Consider the following 12,482-nt stretch of genomic DNA (forward strand, 5'->3'; position numbering starts at 1 on the left):
CCCCTCCCTGATTCATCCGGAGCGCCCGGGATGGGGAGGGAAAGCGGACTCACGTATCAGCCCAGGCGGTGAGTGGCCTCTGCGGCCGCCTCCCCGCATCGGGAGAAGAATGCCCCCCTCTCCCCCACCCCCTCCCGGTTCCCGGCAGCCCTGGGCGCCCCGCCCCCGCCCCGCCCAGCCCTTTCTGCCTTGTCATCTTCTGCCCCGCCGAGGCTCGACCCGTGAGCCGCCGGAGCGCACCGGACCGGGAGCCCCACCCCACCCAGCTGGAGGAGGGAAGAGAAACTGAGATTGGGCGGAATCCGCGCCCCACCACCACCAGCCGCGCTCGAAGGTCTGTGAGCCCCGCCCCTCCGCAGGACTAGCTCTGGGACTGGGTGGAGGGGAGGTAAGCGGGGCCTTGCGGTCGCACATGCGCAAGGGTTCCTCCGGTTTCCCACAACCCTCGCTCTCCAGCAAAAGAACCCGCGCAGCGAGGTGGGAAAGGGGGCCGAGACCCTCCCTTCACGCCTCCCACCTGGAGCCGCCTGGTGCTCCGGGAAGGATCTGGCTTGTGACCCGGGAAGGACTGGCCACGACATAACTTCGGTATTCACTTCCGAGTACTGAGAGCCTCAGAGGGATGGCCCAGACCAGCCGGGGTCTCTGCACCCCCAGACAGGACAAAGGACAGGACTTGGCGTAATGGGAGGAGGAGGCTAACGTGAAAATAACCCGGGAGGAGTGAGGGAGCAGGAGGGCCAATCCGATCTGCCTCCTCCCTCTCTGCACTGTACTGAGTAGGTTCTGTCCCCTCTCCCTTTCTGCACCTGTGTGCTTGTGGGGACAGTCTTTGGAAGCCTCAGCTGAAGAGGGCAGAGGGCCCACGTGTACACAGTGTAGTGATGTCAGCTCGGTGGTGGTCTATGCTGTTGGTGGTGAGGGTATATGCTGTTCACTGAGGTACACAGGAGATGGAACCAGTCTGCCTTTAGGACACTCAGGCACTGAGGTGGACAAGGGGACATTTGAGGCTTGGAGGATGGGTCCACAGCATGGAGAGAGGGGAAAGGTATTCTAGGCTTAGGGAAGAGCATCTGCAAAGGTTTAGAAGTGCCAGGGGCTTGACGACGTCTCCCAGCACTGAATGGTGGAGAGAGGTTGGGGAAAGCCTGGCAGTCCAGGGGGGTGGGAGGTGGCTAGAGCCGCTAGGCCGGATAGTCTAGATTCTCTCTGATGGGCAGTGGGAGGTGGGATACAGGTGGTTAGGGCTGACATTCTGCTTGGCAGGAGACCTAGTTGTAGTTCAGGCTGGAGCAAGTCAGATTCCAGTTCTGCCACTTGGTCTTGCTGAGCCTGTCTCCTCATCTGTAAAATGGGGACAATAAATCTTACCTTAGAGAGTTGTCAAAGTCATGATGCTGTGGGGGTGGTGGGATGGGAGTGAGAGGTACTCAGAGAGATTGTCATAGGAGATGAGGTGAGGATGGTGGGGTTGAGGGGGGGATGCTGTAGAGACTCACTGAGAGGTGGAGTAGCAGCATTTGTCACAGGTGGGACATGAAGGGAGAGGGAGGGGCAAGGGGTAGTCCTGGTCTCTGCTCAGTGGCCTGGGAGAAGGCCTGATGCTTCAATATGGCCAGAAGGGGTGAAATGATCAGGGAAGCAAAGAGAGACCTGGGAGGCAGGATGGAGGCTAGGACCAAATCTGCTCTCCCAGACCTAGAGGCAAGTAAGCAGGTAGAGGAGGGACCCCAAAGGGAGGATAAGACCCAAGAGGGAGCTGTGTGGACAAAGCCAAGGCCCTGGGAAATGGGCTGAGAGAGGGAGTGGTCCAGGGCCTGACCTCTTTGCCCCCTAATGCCAGGGGCCTTTGCTGCCTTGGTCAGGCCACCCAAGAGGGGATGGGCCATTGTCCTTGGTTGTCAATAAATGGACAAAGCAGATTAATTTCTGCCTAACACCTGCTGTTTGCTAGAGACAGTCTCTCAAAATGGGAGGATCCATGGAGAAAAACAGTAAAAGTTCAGCAAGCATCTGTTGGTAGCTTTTATGAGTTAGGCCCTGGGTACTTCAAGATGAAGCAAGAGATGGCTGTGAGTCATTCCCAGGGCAGCAGGGAGAAAGCTGGGTCTCAGGTGATGTCAGGAGATCTTGGTCAGAGCTAGGACTCAAGAGGATTCAGGTATCCCTGCTCAGGTATTAGGGGACCAGGAAGGACCATGAGACCATGTTGTGATTGCAACATGGTGGTGGCTTTGGTGGGGGGGTGCAGGTTCAGAGCCTGTCCTGGAAAGATGGACCTCAGGGTCAGGACTGGGGTCTGGACTTCCAGCGGGTGAGAGGAGCAGGGGAGGCTCGCAGCACTTTGTGCTCTGGGTGCAGAGGGGATTCGGGGCTCTGCAGGGTCCAGGCTGGAGGTGAAAGACCAGCCTAAGTAAATGGTGAAGATGACAGAGAAATATTCAGCAGATAGGCTGGAAAGGACTTGACTACAAGCTGGGTGTGGGGTCTTTCTGCCTTAACAGAAAAGTGGGGAAGCATGTTTGGGAAACAGAAGTTAGTTTGGATAAACTGGGTCTGAACCGATCGCGGGATCTGCAGGCAGCTGGGGCTTAGGAGGGAGGGCCGGGGTGGGGAGAGCGGTCAGAGAGTAGATAAGGGTCCTGGGAGAGAGTAGAGAAGAGAGCCACAGCTGACGTTTAGGGACCGAAGGAGAAGCCTGAAGAGGAGACGGGACAGAAGCGGCCGGAGAAGCAGAAGGACAATGAGACCTGTGCTGCGGAGCTCTCCGGTCGCCGGGGTTGAGGTGAACTTAGACCCAGTGGTGTTCACTGGGGTCCTGGGAGAGAGGTCAAGGGTGAGGGAGCCCCGGCCCCCACTATTTCTCTCCCCCTCCCCCATGCAGCCTCTACCATGGGCAACGCGCAGGAGAGGCCGTCAGAGACGATCGATCGCGAGCGGAAACGCCTGGTAGAGACGCTGCAGGCCGACTCCGGGCTGCTACTGGATGCGCTGCTGGCGCGGGGCGTGCTCACCCAGCCCGAGTACGAGGCGTTGGACGCGCTCCCAGATGCGGAGCGCAGGGTGCGCCGCCTGCTGCTGGTGGTGCAGGGCAAGGGCGAAGCCGCCTGCCAGGAGCTGCTGCTCTGCGCCCAACGAACCGCGCGGGCGCCCGACCCCGCCTGGGACTGGCAGCACGTGGGCACTGGTGAGCGCGCGGGGGGCGGGGCGTGGAAGGGGGCGTGGGATACGGAGTTGTAGGTCCCCCAGAAATGGGCGTGTGCAAGAGTAACCCGCGGAGGGGTAAATTGAACCTCACACTCCTACCTCCGCCCCAGGCTACCGGGAGCGCAGCTACGACCCTCCATGCCCAGGCCATTGGACGCCTGAGGCACCTGGCTCGGGAATTTTATGTCCCGGGCTGCCCAAAGCTTCAGTCTGTGACGAACCCAGGGGTCCTGAGGGCTCCGAAACAGTGCAATCCGAAACCCTCGAGGAGCCCGAGCCAGAGCTGGAAGCTGAGGCCTCTGAAGGGGCTGAGCCGGAGTCAGAACTCCAAATGGATCCGGAACCAGAGCCAGAACCAGAGCCTGAACTGGAGCCGGAGCCCGACTTCGAGGCGGGGGACGAGTCTGAAGGTGTGAGGCTGCCCAAGCCCGGTGCCAGGTTGGCGGGAGGCGTGGCCTGGGAGGCGAAGGGCGGGGCCCCACCTGATTGACCACACCCCTCCATCATCTCTAGATTCCTGAAGGCCAGAGCGCTGACAGGCCACTCCCCGCCCAAGCTGGATAGGACCTGGGATACTGCCCTGGCGGGGTCGACGCCACCAAGGCTCCATCTGGCCCAGTGCCACTGGAAGTGAATAAATTCCGAAGGGTCGGCCTGGGCTCTCTCTGCAATTCTGGCTCTTTGCCCAGGAACTAGGGTGTGGCTCCGAGTCCCAGTGACCTGTGTCCCACCACCTCAGCCCCATGCCATCCTCAGTAACCGCTGCACCCCTGGAGACCCCAGACCCAGACCCCAGTGGGACAAGGGCCTGACAAAGGGCCCTGCCCCACAGCCCTTTTCGCCTCATGAACCATATGGGGAATGTGTAGTCACCACCCCACTCCACAGAAGCCCCTGGGCCTGGTGCAGAGAGCCAAGGAAGAGGGACTTCCCTCCACGTAGGGAGGGCTAGAGCTCACAGCCTTGCGAAGTGAGATTAGAAGAGAGGAAGAGGAAGGGATCTTGGGAAGAGGACAGAGCCCACACACTTCATTGTTATTGTTGTTTTAATTGTCCGACTTCTCTCAGGACTGGGAGCTCAGTGACCGTTCTAACCAATAACAGGCACACAGAAGGCGCTCTATACATAATCACTGACTAAATGAATGAGGACTTTCCAACTGCGTTTCCGAGTTATACAGATGGGAAAACTAAGGCCAAGGGTGGGAGTGGGCCTGGGTCAACCTCACACAGCTGAGTCTGAGGTGAAACTGGAAGTAGCCACCTCTGCACCTCTCCCGGTCCTGGGCGGGGGCCTCAGAATTTGAGACAACTAGGGGCCTGCCCCTCAGGCTGGACTGTGGCTGCTGCCAGGCTATGCCAACCTCTGCCAGAGACCAGCTGTGGCGGCATGGGCAAGCACAACAACAAGAGGCCAGTGGAGGGGATGGGCACAGGGCCAGGTGAGCTCTTGGGCTTGACTCACAAAGCCTGAAGGACTGTATGTGTGTGTGTGTGTGTGTATGTGATGAGAGTGGGGCTCCCTTCCAGAGGAGCCTGTTCCTCCACCAAACCTTCAGGAGCTGCTGCCTCCCAGCCCGAGGAAGCAGAGCACATACATAGGGAATAAATACATGACCACTGGGAGAGGCAAAATGCTGGAAAGCACACCCCAGCCCAGCTGGGTCTCTACTACCAGGATCCCTGCCCCTTGAGTCTGTGTGAAAGCCAGGACCTCAGGCTCAGGCAATCACCCCAGGAGAAAGGAGACCCCCACCAGGACCCAGTGAGAGGTAGACAGCGTGAAAGCTGAAGGAGCACCAAGGGACCAGGTGAGGGAAGGGAGAGACTGGAGTACGCAGACACTCAAAGCCATCTCATGCAAGAACAAGTTTCTACTCCCAAACCACCCCCCAGCCCCACCCACACTCAGCTTCCCCCCTGCCCTCAGGCTTCCCCTCCACTCAACAGAGACCTGGAGGCAGGAGGGTAGACTCAGTTTGCCTGACATGCTGCTGCTGGTCCCCAGGCCCTAGGGAGGCTAGCAAGGGACACAAACCCTCTGATGTTGCCATGCCTCCCTCCTGAGCTGCTCCTGCCCTCCCAGTTGCCCAAGAAACACCCAGGCCATGGAAGCACAGAGCAGCCAGCTTCATGTTCTGGGGACTGATCTGGAACCCTGGAACCCAGAGATCCAGGGCCTCTGTATCAGTCAGGCAGCAGGCGGCCCAGCTCCGCCTCATCCAGCCGGTTCGTGGCCATGATGTGCTCCAGCTGCTGCCGGTAGCGCGCCAAGTCCTGCATGAAGTGGGGCACCCGGGTATTGTCCAGCACCCCATGGGGCCGAAGGTGGTCTACATCCTCATAGGACACCTGCAGGGAGGAAGCCAGGCCGCAGGGGTAGGCAGAGCGCCCTGACTTTCAGGCAGCTGGTCTCAGCTTTCTACCAATGGCTCATTGCCCTTTGCTCCTGGAATTCCTCCCTCTCCCCTCCTGATTCACTCCTAATCTTATGTACCCCGAGGCCCAGTCCTGGGTGTCTGCTCTTTCTCTCAACACCTTCTTTTATCATCTATGCCCTAAAACCCCACTCCAGTCTCCAGCCCAGCTTCTCCCCTCACCTCCAAACCTGGGTATCCAAGTGCCTTCTGAACACCTTCCCCTGGGTATCCCTCAGGCACCTCAGACTCCCCATATCCAACAATGAACTCCTGGGAGCCAGCTTATGCCAGCCCCACTCTCTTCACAGTCCCCTAGGTCAGATTCTAGGGAGGGAGCTGGACTCTGTCACCCTCCCACTCAGAGTGGCCACTGAGTTAAAGAGATTCCACTCTTTGAGGAGCTTTCCAGCTTGTCCCTCCTTCTCCAACTGCATGTCCACTGCCAGGTTAGGCCAGACCACCATCCATTCTGCAGGAGTGATTGGAAAGGCCTCCCCCACTTCCCCCTGCACTCCTTTCCCTAGGCCTCTCTCCAATCCATCTCCCATATGACATCCAGAGGAAGCCTTCTAAAGTCTCAAACATCTGTGCCACTCCTCTGCTTAAAGCTCCTCTGATTCCCCACTGCTTCAGATGCAGTTCACATCCCTCAGCCCGACACAAATACCCAGTGCCAGGGACTGGGTCCCTAGCCGTTTCTCTAGGCTGCCTCCCTAGGCCTTCCTGACTGCTCCCTTGGCATAGAATGCCCACCTCCTTTGAGATGCAGTATCCACACAGATACCTGCGGGCTGGGTCAAACTTAATTTCGGCTTCCAGACTCATTTCATCTCCTGTGCTCCACTCCCCCCACACACCCCCAACCCCCACCAGAGAGCCTTGGCACCCAGTCCTCAGTCGAGCACCAATCAGAGGTTCAGGGAATACTGCGGTGAGGGGAAGAGCTGGCTGGGACCTCTGCAAGTCCGTGGCCCCTCACCTTGCCCAGCGAGGTCAGCAGTGGGAAATCGATGGTCTGTCGGTGCCGCAGAATACGCACGATGCCATCCAGGTACACCTGGTCCTTGCTGAAGCAGCCTGTGGGCATGAGACACCAGAAGGCTGTGAGCACCCAGGCCCGAAGCGGGGCCCCCTCGCCCCCCAAATCAGGGCACTCCCCCTGCGCCGGTGCCCACCCGGCAGCGAGGTGTCGGTCTGGCCGCGCTTGGCGCGCACACAGTACTCCCAGCGCACGTCGGCGTCCTGCACGTAACGCGCCAGGTCCTGGAAGAGCTGGCGGAAGGACATGCGCGCGGCGCGGTGGATGGTGTAGTAGAGCAGCGCGGCGCGCCACAGGAAGGGCTGCTTGCGGAACAGCACGCTGTGCAGGCTGGCCAGCCCCTCCTCGGTGGGGTTTGCCGGCCGCAGCCCGTACTGCAGCCGGCCCTCAGCGCTGTGCCACGGCTGCCGAGCGTTGTTCACGCCCCGCAGGTAGTGGGTGCCTGCGGGGAGGGCGAGGGGGAGGCGGCACTGGGCGGGGTGTCCAGGGGACCCACCTGCCCACTCTGTGCCCTGCTGCACCCGGCTGGACCTCACGGATCCTCATGGCTCTAAACTCAAGCTGTCATACAAGTTCTTCCCCCGCACCCATTCCCCGCCCCAGACAAACGCATACTCACCCAACCCCAGGCAGCATGAAGACCCTCCTCAGGTGAACTGGCACCCAAGGACGCAGAATCTTACACGCAAGAATCCCCTACCCATCCAGGGCTATGCACACATACACACCTCTCCCAAACTCACACTGCCCCTAGCTCCCCGAAGAGGTGCAGGAACTCACATACTACCCTGGCCCCACATCCTGCATGCATATGTCATTTTGACTACTGTCATGCTGATGTCCCCAGCAAAAACTCCCCTTTACCCAGAGCAACAGGATTCTTGATGAGGAGGGACAGACAGAAAGGAATAGTAATTAGTGTCCCATGCTCTCTTTTCCAGTCTGGCCTATCCCCTCCTAAACCCGGCTCTGTGTGTCCTCAGTCAATTCCATTCCTAGGATCTGGCCTTCCAGCCACCCTGGAGGGCCTGCATGTTGGCTGGCCTAGTGAGACCCTTAGGGTTCTCCCTCTGGCCTGTCCGGGCCTCAGCAGCCTTGTCCCCACTGTCAAGGGAAATCAGAGAGGAAGTAGAGGGAGGAAAAGATACCCCAAAGGAGCAAGAGATGAGGGTAAGCCCAGAGAGTGGAGGCATGTACTGGCCTACCTCTGTGAGCCAGAGGGAGGAGGTAGCTGCTGACGAAGGGAAAGGGCCCGTCCTCCGGAGGGAAGGGGGAGAAAGAGAGGACGTAGGGTTACTGGGACCCTCACTGCCCGCCCCGCATCCCAACCTCCTCTCATCCCTACCGGCCCACCCGCCTACCCACGCTCTGACCTATCTCATGCCGCAGCATGCCCTCCAGCCAGTACTGGCGGGCTCCAGTCAGGTTGATGGCCAATGTCGGTCGGCTGTTCTCCACCATCATCACTGCCTGGGACAGCAGGTCCTCACTCAGCTGCACCACAACCTGCAGATGGCAGTGCCCTGAGCCATGATCACCAGCCCTGGGGCCAGTGTCCAGGCAGACCCACTGATACCATAGGGCAGCCAGGCGGGACACTTGGCCAGGACACCCACCCTTCACCACCCTGCTAGAGCCAGTTCCCATCTCACTGGGACAAGGACAGGGGGTTGCCTGGGGTCACTAGCTGGCCAGGTGTGGAGCTGGGCCTGGCACCACCCACTCAGCAGCCTGGTATGGGGCATGAAGAGGGGCCTCACAGGCAGGGCAAGCTCACCTCCCCGACGCAGCCCTCCTTCTGCATGTACTTGCGCACAATGGACCATATCTGGCACTTGGTCAGCAGCTGGCCCCCGGTTGCAGCCTCAAAGTGTTCATAGGTACCGAACTTCTCCAGGACAGCCTCAATGATGCCAACTGCCTGTACACAGGGCCACAGTGGCTGGTCAGGCCAGGCCTCTTGGGTGGACAGAGCCAAGGTGAGGTGGGCAGGCTGGACTGACCTGATGGATGAACTGTCCAGAGGCCTCACAGTACTTCTCCAGCACAGCCGTGGGCATGGGCTCCTGGTACTCGAACTGTGGGTTGTAGGTGTAATGGGACTGGAAGAACTTGTCCCGCTCACGGTCCATGTTGGTTGGCCGCAGGGCCACCAACATGCAGGGGCTCCTGCTGGCACCACGGCCTGCATCTTTTCGAGTCTTAGCAATGTGAGGCAGGGAGGCCGCAGACCGCAGGGTGCCCCCACCTGGGCCCTGTCCCCGTCTAGGTGGGGCCCGACCCTGGGTGCCCGCCCCCCGCCGGCCAGTACTATTTACGGTGTAGGTGCTCTCACTGCGACGCATGTGGCCACGGTGGCCCAAGTGCAGCTCTGAGAAGGGCTGCAGCTCAGGCCGGGGCCGCAGGCCTGAGGGGACTGACAGAGCCAGGGGCAAGGCCAGGGATGGAGGCCAGGGGTACAGCGGCGTCCCATCTCGGTCTGAGGGCTTCAGAATATGGTCCAAGGATGAGGGACTGGCTGGTGGGCTGGGGGGTGCCTGCTGATACACCTGAGCCCCTGAGTCCAGCACCATTCTGTCCTGGGGGTCACATCCAGCCGGTCACTCCAACTCCCCACACTGTCGGCTTCTGGGGACACAGAAGGACATGGGGAGGCCAACATGAGTGGGTGTGGCCTGAGGACCAAGAGGCCTCGTGTGCCACACTGCCCTTGCTGGGCCCTTGCTGGGCCCATGGCCCGCCTCCAGGGGTCTCGGTGGCTGCCCCCTCACCTCTACCCCAGTGTCCATTCCCTCCAGCAGGTTCACCCAAGCAAGCTGGACTGGAGTAAAGCAGGAGGATGAGTCTTATACATCCACCGAGATGGTGGTTACTGGAATCCCCTTAGCCTGTGAGCTCCTGAGAGCAAGGCCTGAGCCCCTACTCGTGATTCTAATCCCTGTGCCCACCCAGACTGGGAGCTGGTATAGTGTAGCCTCAGCTGCCAGGATGATGGGTGAGGGGGCCTCACTACCTTCTACCTGCCTTCTACCTATGGCATTTTCACAGTCTCACTCCTCCCCTCCCACCTGGCTCCACCCACCTCTTCCAGCCCATTTGGCCTCAGTCATTTTGAAAGCCTGACTGCCCCTTGCTTATGCTAGTTCCTCCACCTGGAATGCTCTCTCTCCTCTGGGCCATCTATTCAAATCCAAATTAAAATCTGGTTTTGGGGAGCAGGGAAACTTCAGCAAATCCAAGCCAATCCCTGGTCTGTCCCCTATCAGAGGCATCTTTCTAGTGGTCATCTAAGGGCGGTGTCAGGACACTCACCCTTGACTCTGTACCTGGGCTGAGTCCAATCCAGCCTCTCCCCAGAGACTGACAGAAGACTCCAGCCTCCAAACTCCCTTGCCTCCTCAGGGACACAATTCCAGCATTTCCCCTCTCTCTTATGTCTCCCACATCATCAGTCTCTTCCTCTCTACTGGATTCTATCCATCAGCATAAGCACATGTTGTTATTTCTCCATCTCAAAAAAGCAAAACAAAACCCTCACTTGACTCCACGCTCCTTCAGATCCACTGCCTCTCCCTCCAGCTGCTCCTTGTTGCAGCACACCTCGAGTCATCAACAATCTCCAATGCCTTCTTTCCTGTTCTCTCTCAAATTCCCCTCCAATTAGGCTTTTGTCCCCCACTCTCCATCGAAACTGATCTGACCAAAGTCACCAATGATCTTCATATTGATCAATAGCACCTGACACAGTTAATCACTTCATCCTAGAAACACACTCTCCACCTGGCTTCTCAAATACACTCAAACATAGTTCCCCTCCTACCACACTCGGTGTTCGTTCTTGGTCTTCCTGCTTTCCGACCTCCTGACACTGTGATGCCCTAAGACATGAAAACTTCTATGGAAACTTCTCCATTTATGCTCACTGCCTAGCTGATCTCATCCACTCTCATGGTTTTAAAATCTTCAGCCCTGGGGCGGCCCCGTGGCTTGGCGGTTAAGTGCGCGCGCTCTGCTGCTGGCGGCCCGGGTTCGGATCCCGGGCACGCACCGACGCACCACTTCTCCGGCCATGCTGAGGTCGCGTCCCACATGCAGCAACTAGAAGGATGTGCAGCTGTGACATACAACTATCTACTGGGGCTTTGGAGGGAAAAAATAAATAAATAAATAAAAATTAAAAAAAAAAAATCTTCAGCCCAGACTTCTTCCATAAACTTCAGACCAGTGTTGCCAGTTCTCAATTCAACATCTTTACCTGAATGTACAGCAAGCATCTCAAACTGAACATGTCCCCTGTCAGGAATGTTTCCCCCCCATAAAACTGCAGGGGTCGCTCTCTCACTTTCCTCAGATTTCTGCACAAATATGTTATTAGAGAATCCTCCCTAACACACTCTCTATAAACTAGTAAACCTCCCCTGCCCCACATTATTGCTCTCTCTGGCAGTTATCACCATCTGAAGTACAGTATATTTAATGGTTAGTTATCTGTTTTCCACTTTTTAGTGTTCAAAGCTGTGTCCCCAGAACTCAGAACACTACCTGGCCCAGAACAGTTGCTTAATAAAATGAATGAACCCAGGAGCCCTCCTCTGTCTCAGAACTGGAATCATTCCTCCCCTGCCCTGTTTCCCCATGTAGATCCAATCCCCTCTCCCCCATCTCCCTCCACTCTGCCTAGTGATGAGCTGCAGGCTTCACTCCCCTCAACTAACAGCAAACTTTTCTGGACCCTCTCTGGTCTCCAAGCCTCTACCTGGACCAGCATCTCCCCTTCTTTCTTTCGACCTACCTCTTTGCAATTACTAGAGTATGCCTGTTTCTTTCACGTCTCAGGTCCTTCTGCCAAGAATGTCCTCCCACTGTCTCCCTGGAGCAAACTCTTAACCATTAGTGCTCGGTTTAGGCCTCACCTCCTCCAGGAAGGCTTCCCGATGTCTTAGAGGCTCCTAGTGCCTAGGTGGCTTCTTTACCGCCCTAGGCTGTCACTATCAGAGCCTAGGTCCGTGTCCCCCTACCATGCCCTGAACTCCCTGCGAGCAAAGACAGGTCTGATTCACCCTCATGTCCCAAGCACCCAGCACTAGACGCAGAATGAATGCAAGATGGTTGGGGGAGGAGCCCAGACTGAAGGCGGAGTCTAGTGAAAGATGAGAGGGTGTGGCCTGCGCCAATGAGAAACTCCGGGAGAGGATAACGTGGAAGAGGAGCCAATGGGGACGGGGAGCTCGAGGAGGGGCGTGACCTGCAGCCGATTAGTGGTGGGCAATGGGGCAAAGGGCGTGCCCAATGGAGGGAGGGGCCAGAGGACAATAGAAGGGGGTTTCCTAGCAGATGAGGAGGGGTCGCGTCGCGCGCCTTCTCGGCCTCTCGGGGGTGGGGGTGGGGATTCCGTCCGCGTGCCGCGCCGCTACCTGTTCGCTCCCCTTCTTGCCACCGCGGTTCCCGCTCCGCAACACCAGTAGCCAGCCGCCCAGCCCGGGGGAGCCGACGCTGGTGACGCAAGTACTCGGGCGCGCGCACGCTCACACGAAGGCTCGCGGATTCGCGTCAATCTCCGCGGCGGCGATCGCCCCAGAACATAGCTGGGGTGGGGCCAGGCAGAGCAGAGGGGGCGGTGTCCGCCAACAGGTCACGCCCCTGGGCGGGGCGTTGTCTTAAGTCCGCCCCCTTCACGAGGGTCAGGCGTGTTTCAGGGCTTCGGGTGCTACTCGGTCATCCGAGTCAGGGCCGAGGAGACCGGAGCTCACTGCCCCGGCGCGGATACGTGGGAGCGTAGTGTGCGTACTGGGGCAGAAGCCCGGGTACTTGGG

The 12,482-nt window shown here is 58.6% G+C and overlaps 2 protein-coding genes across 7 annotated transcripts; one reads left to right on the top strand and one right to left on the bottom strand.

The window, feature by feature from the left end:
• Positions 1-182: 182 nt before the first annotated feature.
• Positions 183-3,881, top strand: NOL3 (nucleolar protein 3). 3 transcript variants are annotated; one of them, XM_058528009.1, is made up of 4 exons: positions 183-334; positions 2,888-3,190; positions 3,321-3,620; positions 3,724-3,881. In XM_058528009.1, exons 2-4 carry the CDS (start codon positions 2,896-2,898, stop codon positions 3,729-3,731), a joined length of 603 nt encoding a protein of 200 aa, XP_058383992.1. In that variant the 5' UTR covers positions 183-334; positions 2,888-2,895; the 3' UTR covers positions 3,732-3,881. The 3 variants fall into 3 exon arrangements, with proteins under 3 accessions (XP_058383992.1, XP_058383994.1, XP_058383993.1); XM_058528011.1 differs by lacking the exon at positions 183-334 and adding an exon at positions 346-779; XM_058528010.1 differs by lacking the exon at positions 183-334 and adding an exon at positions 2,619-2,788.
• Positions 3,882-4,238: 357 nt separating this feature from the next.
• On the bottom strand, positions 4,239-12,172 carry MATCAP1 (microtubule associated tyrosine carboxypeptidase 1). Of its 4 annotated transcripts, none has more exons than XM_058528000.1 (7): positions 12,084-12,172; positions 8,673-9,297; positions 8,447-8,590; positions 8,043-8,175; positions 6,806-7,111; positions 6,610-6,707; positions 4,239-5,562 (listed from the first exon to the last, which is right to left on the bottom strand). In XM_058528000.1, exons 2-7 carry the CDS (start codon positions 9,240-9,242, stop codon positions 5,398-5,400), a joined length of 1,416 nt encoding a protein of 471 aa, XP_058383983.1. In that variant the 5' UTR covers positions 9,243-9,297; positions 12,084-12,172; the 3' UTR covers positions 4,239-5,397. The 4 variants fall into 4 exon arrangements, with proteins under 4 accessions (XP_058383983.1, XP_058383984.1, XP_058383986.1 ...); XM_058528001.1 differs by lacking the exon at positions 12,084-12,172 and adding an exon at positions 11,583-12,026; XM_058528003.1 differs by lacking the exon at positions 12,084-12,172 and adding an exon at positions 11,462-11,574.
• Positions 12,173-12,482: the final 310 nt, after the last annotated feature.

Source organism: Diceros bicornis, chromosome 32 (genome assembly GCF_020826845.1).
Source record: "Diceros bicornis minor isolate mBicDic1 chromosome 32, mDicBic1.mat.cur, whole genome shotgun sequence".
Classification (NCBI taxonomy): domain Eukaryota; kingdom Metazoa; phylum Chordata; class Mammalia; order Perissodactyla; family Rhinocerotidae; genus Diceros; species Diceros bicornis.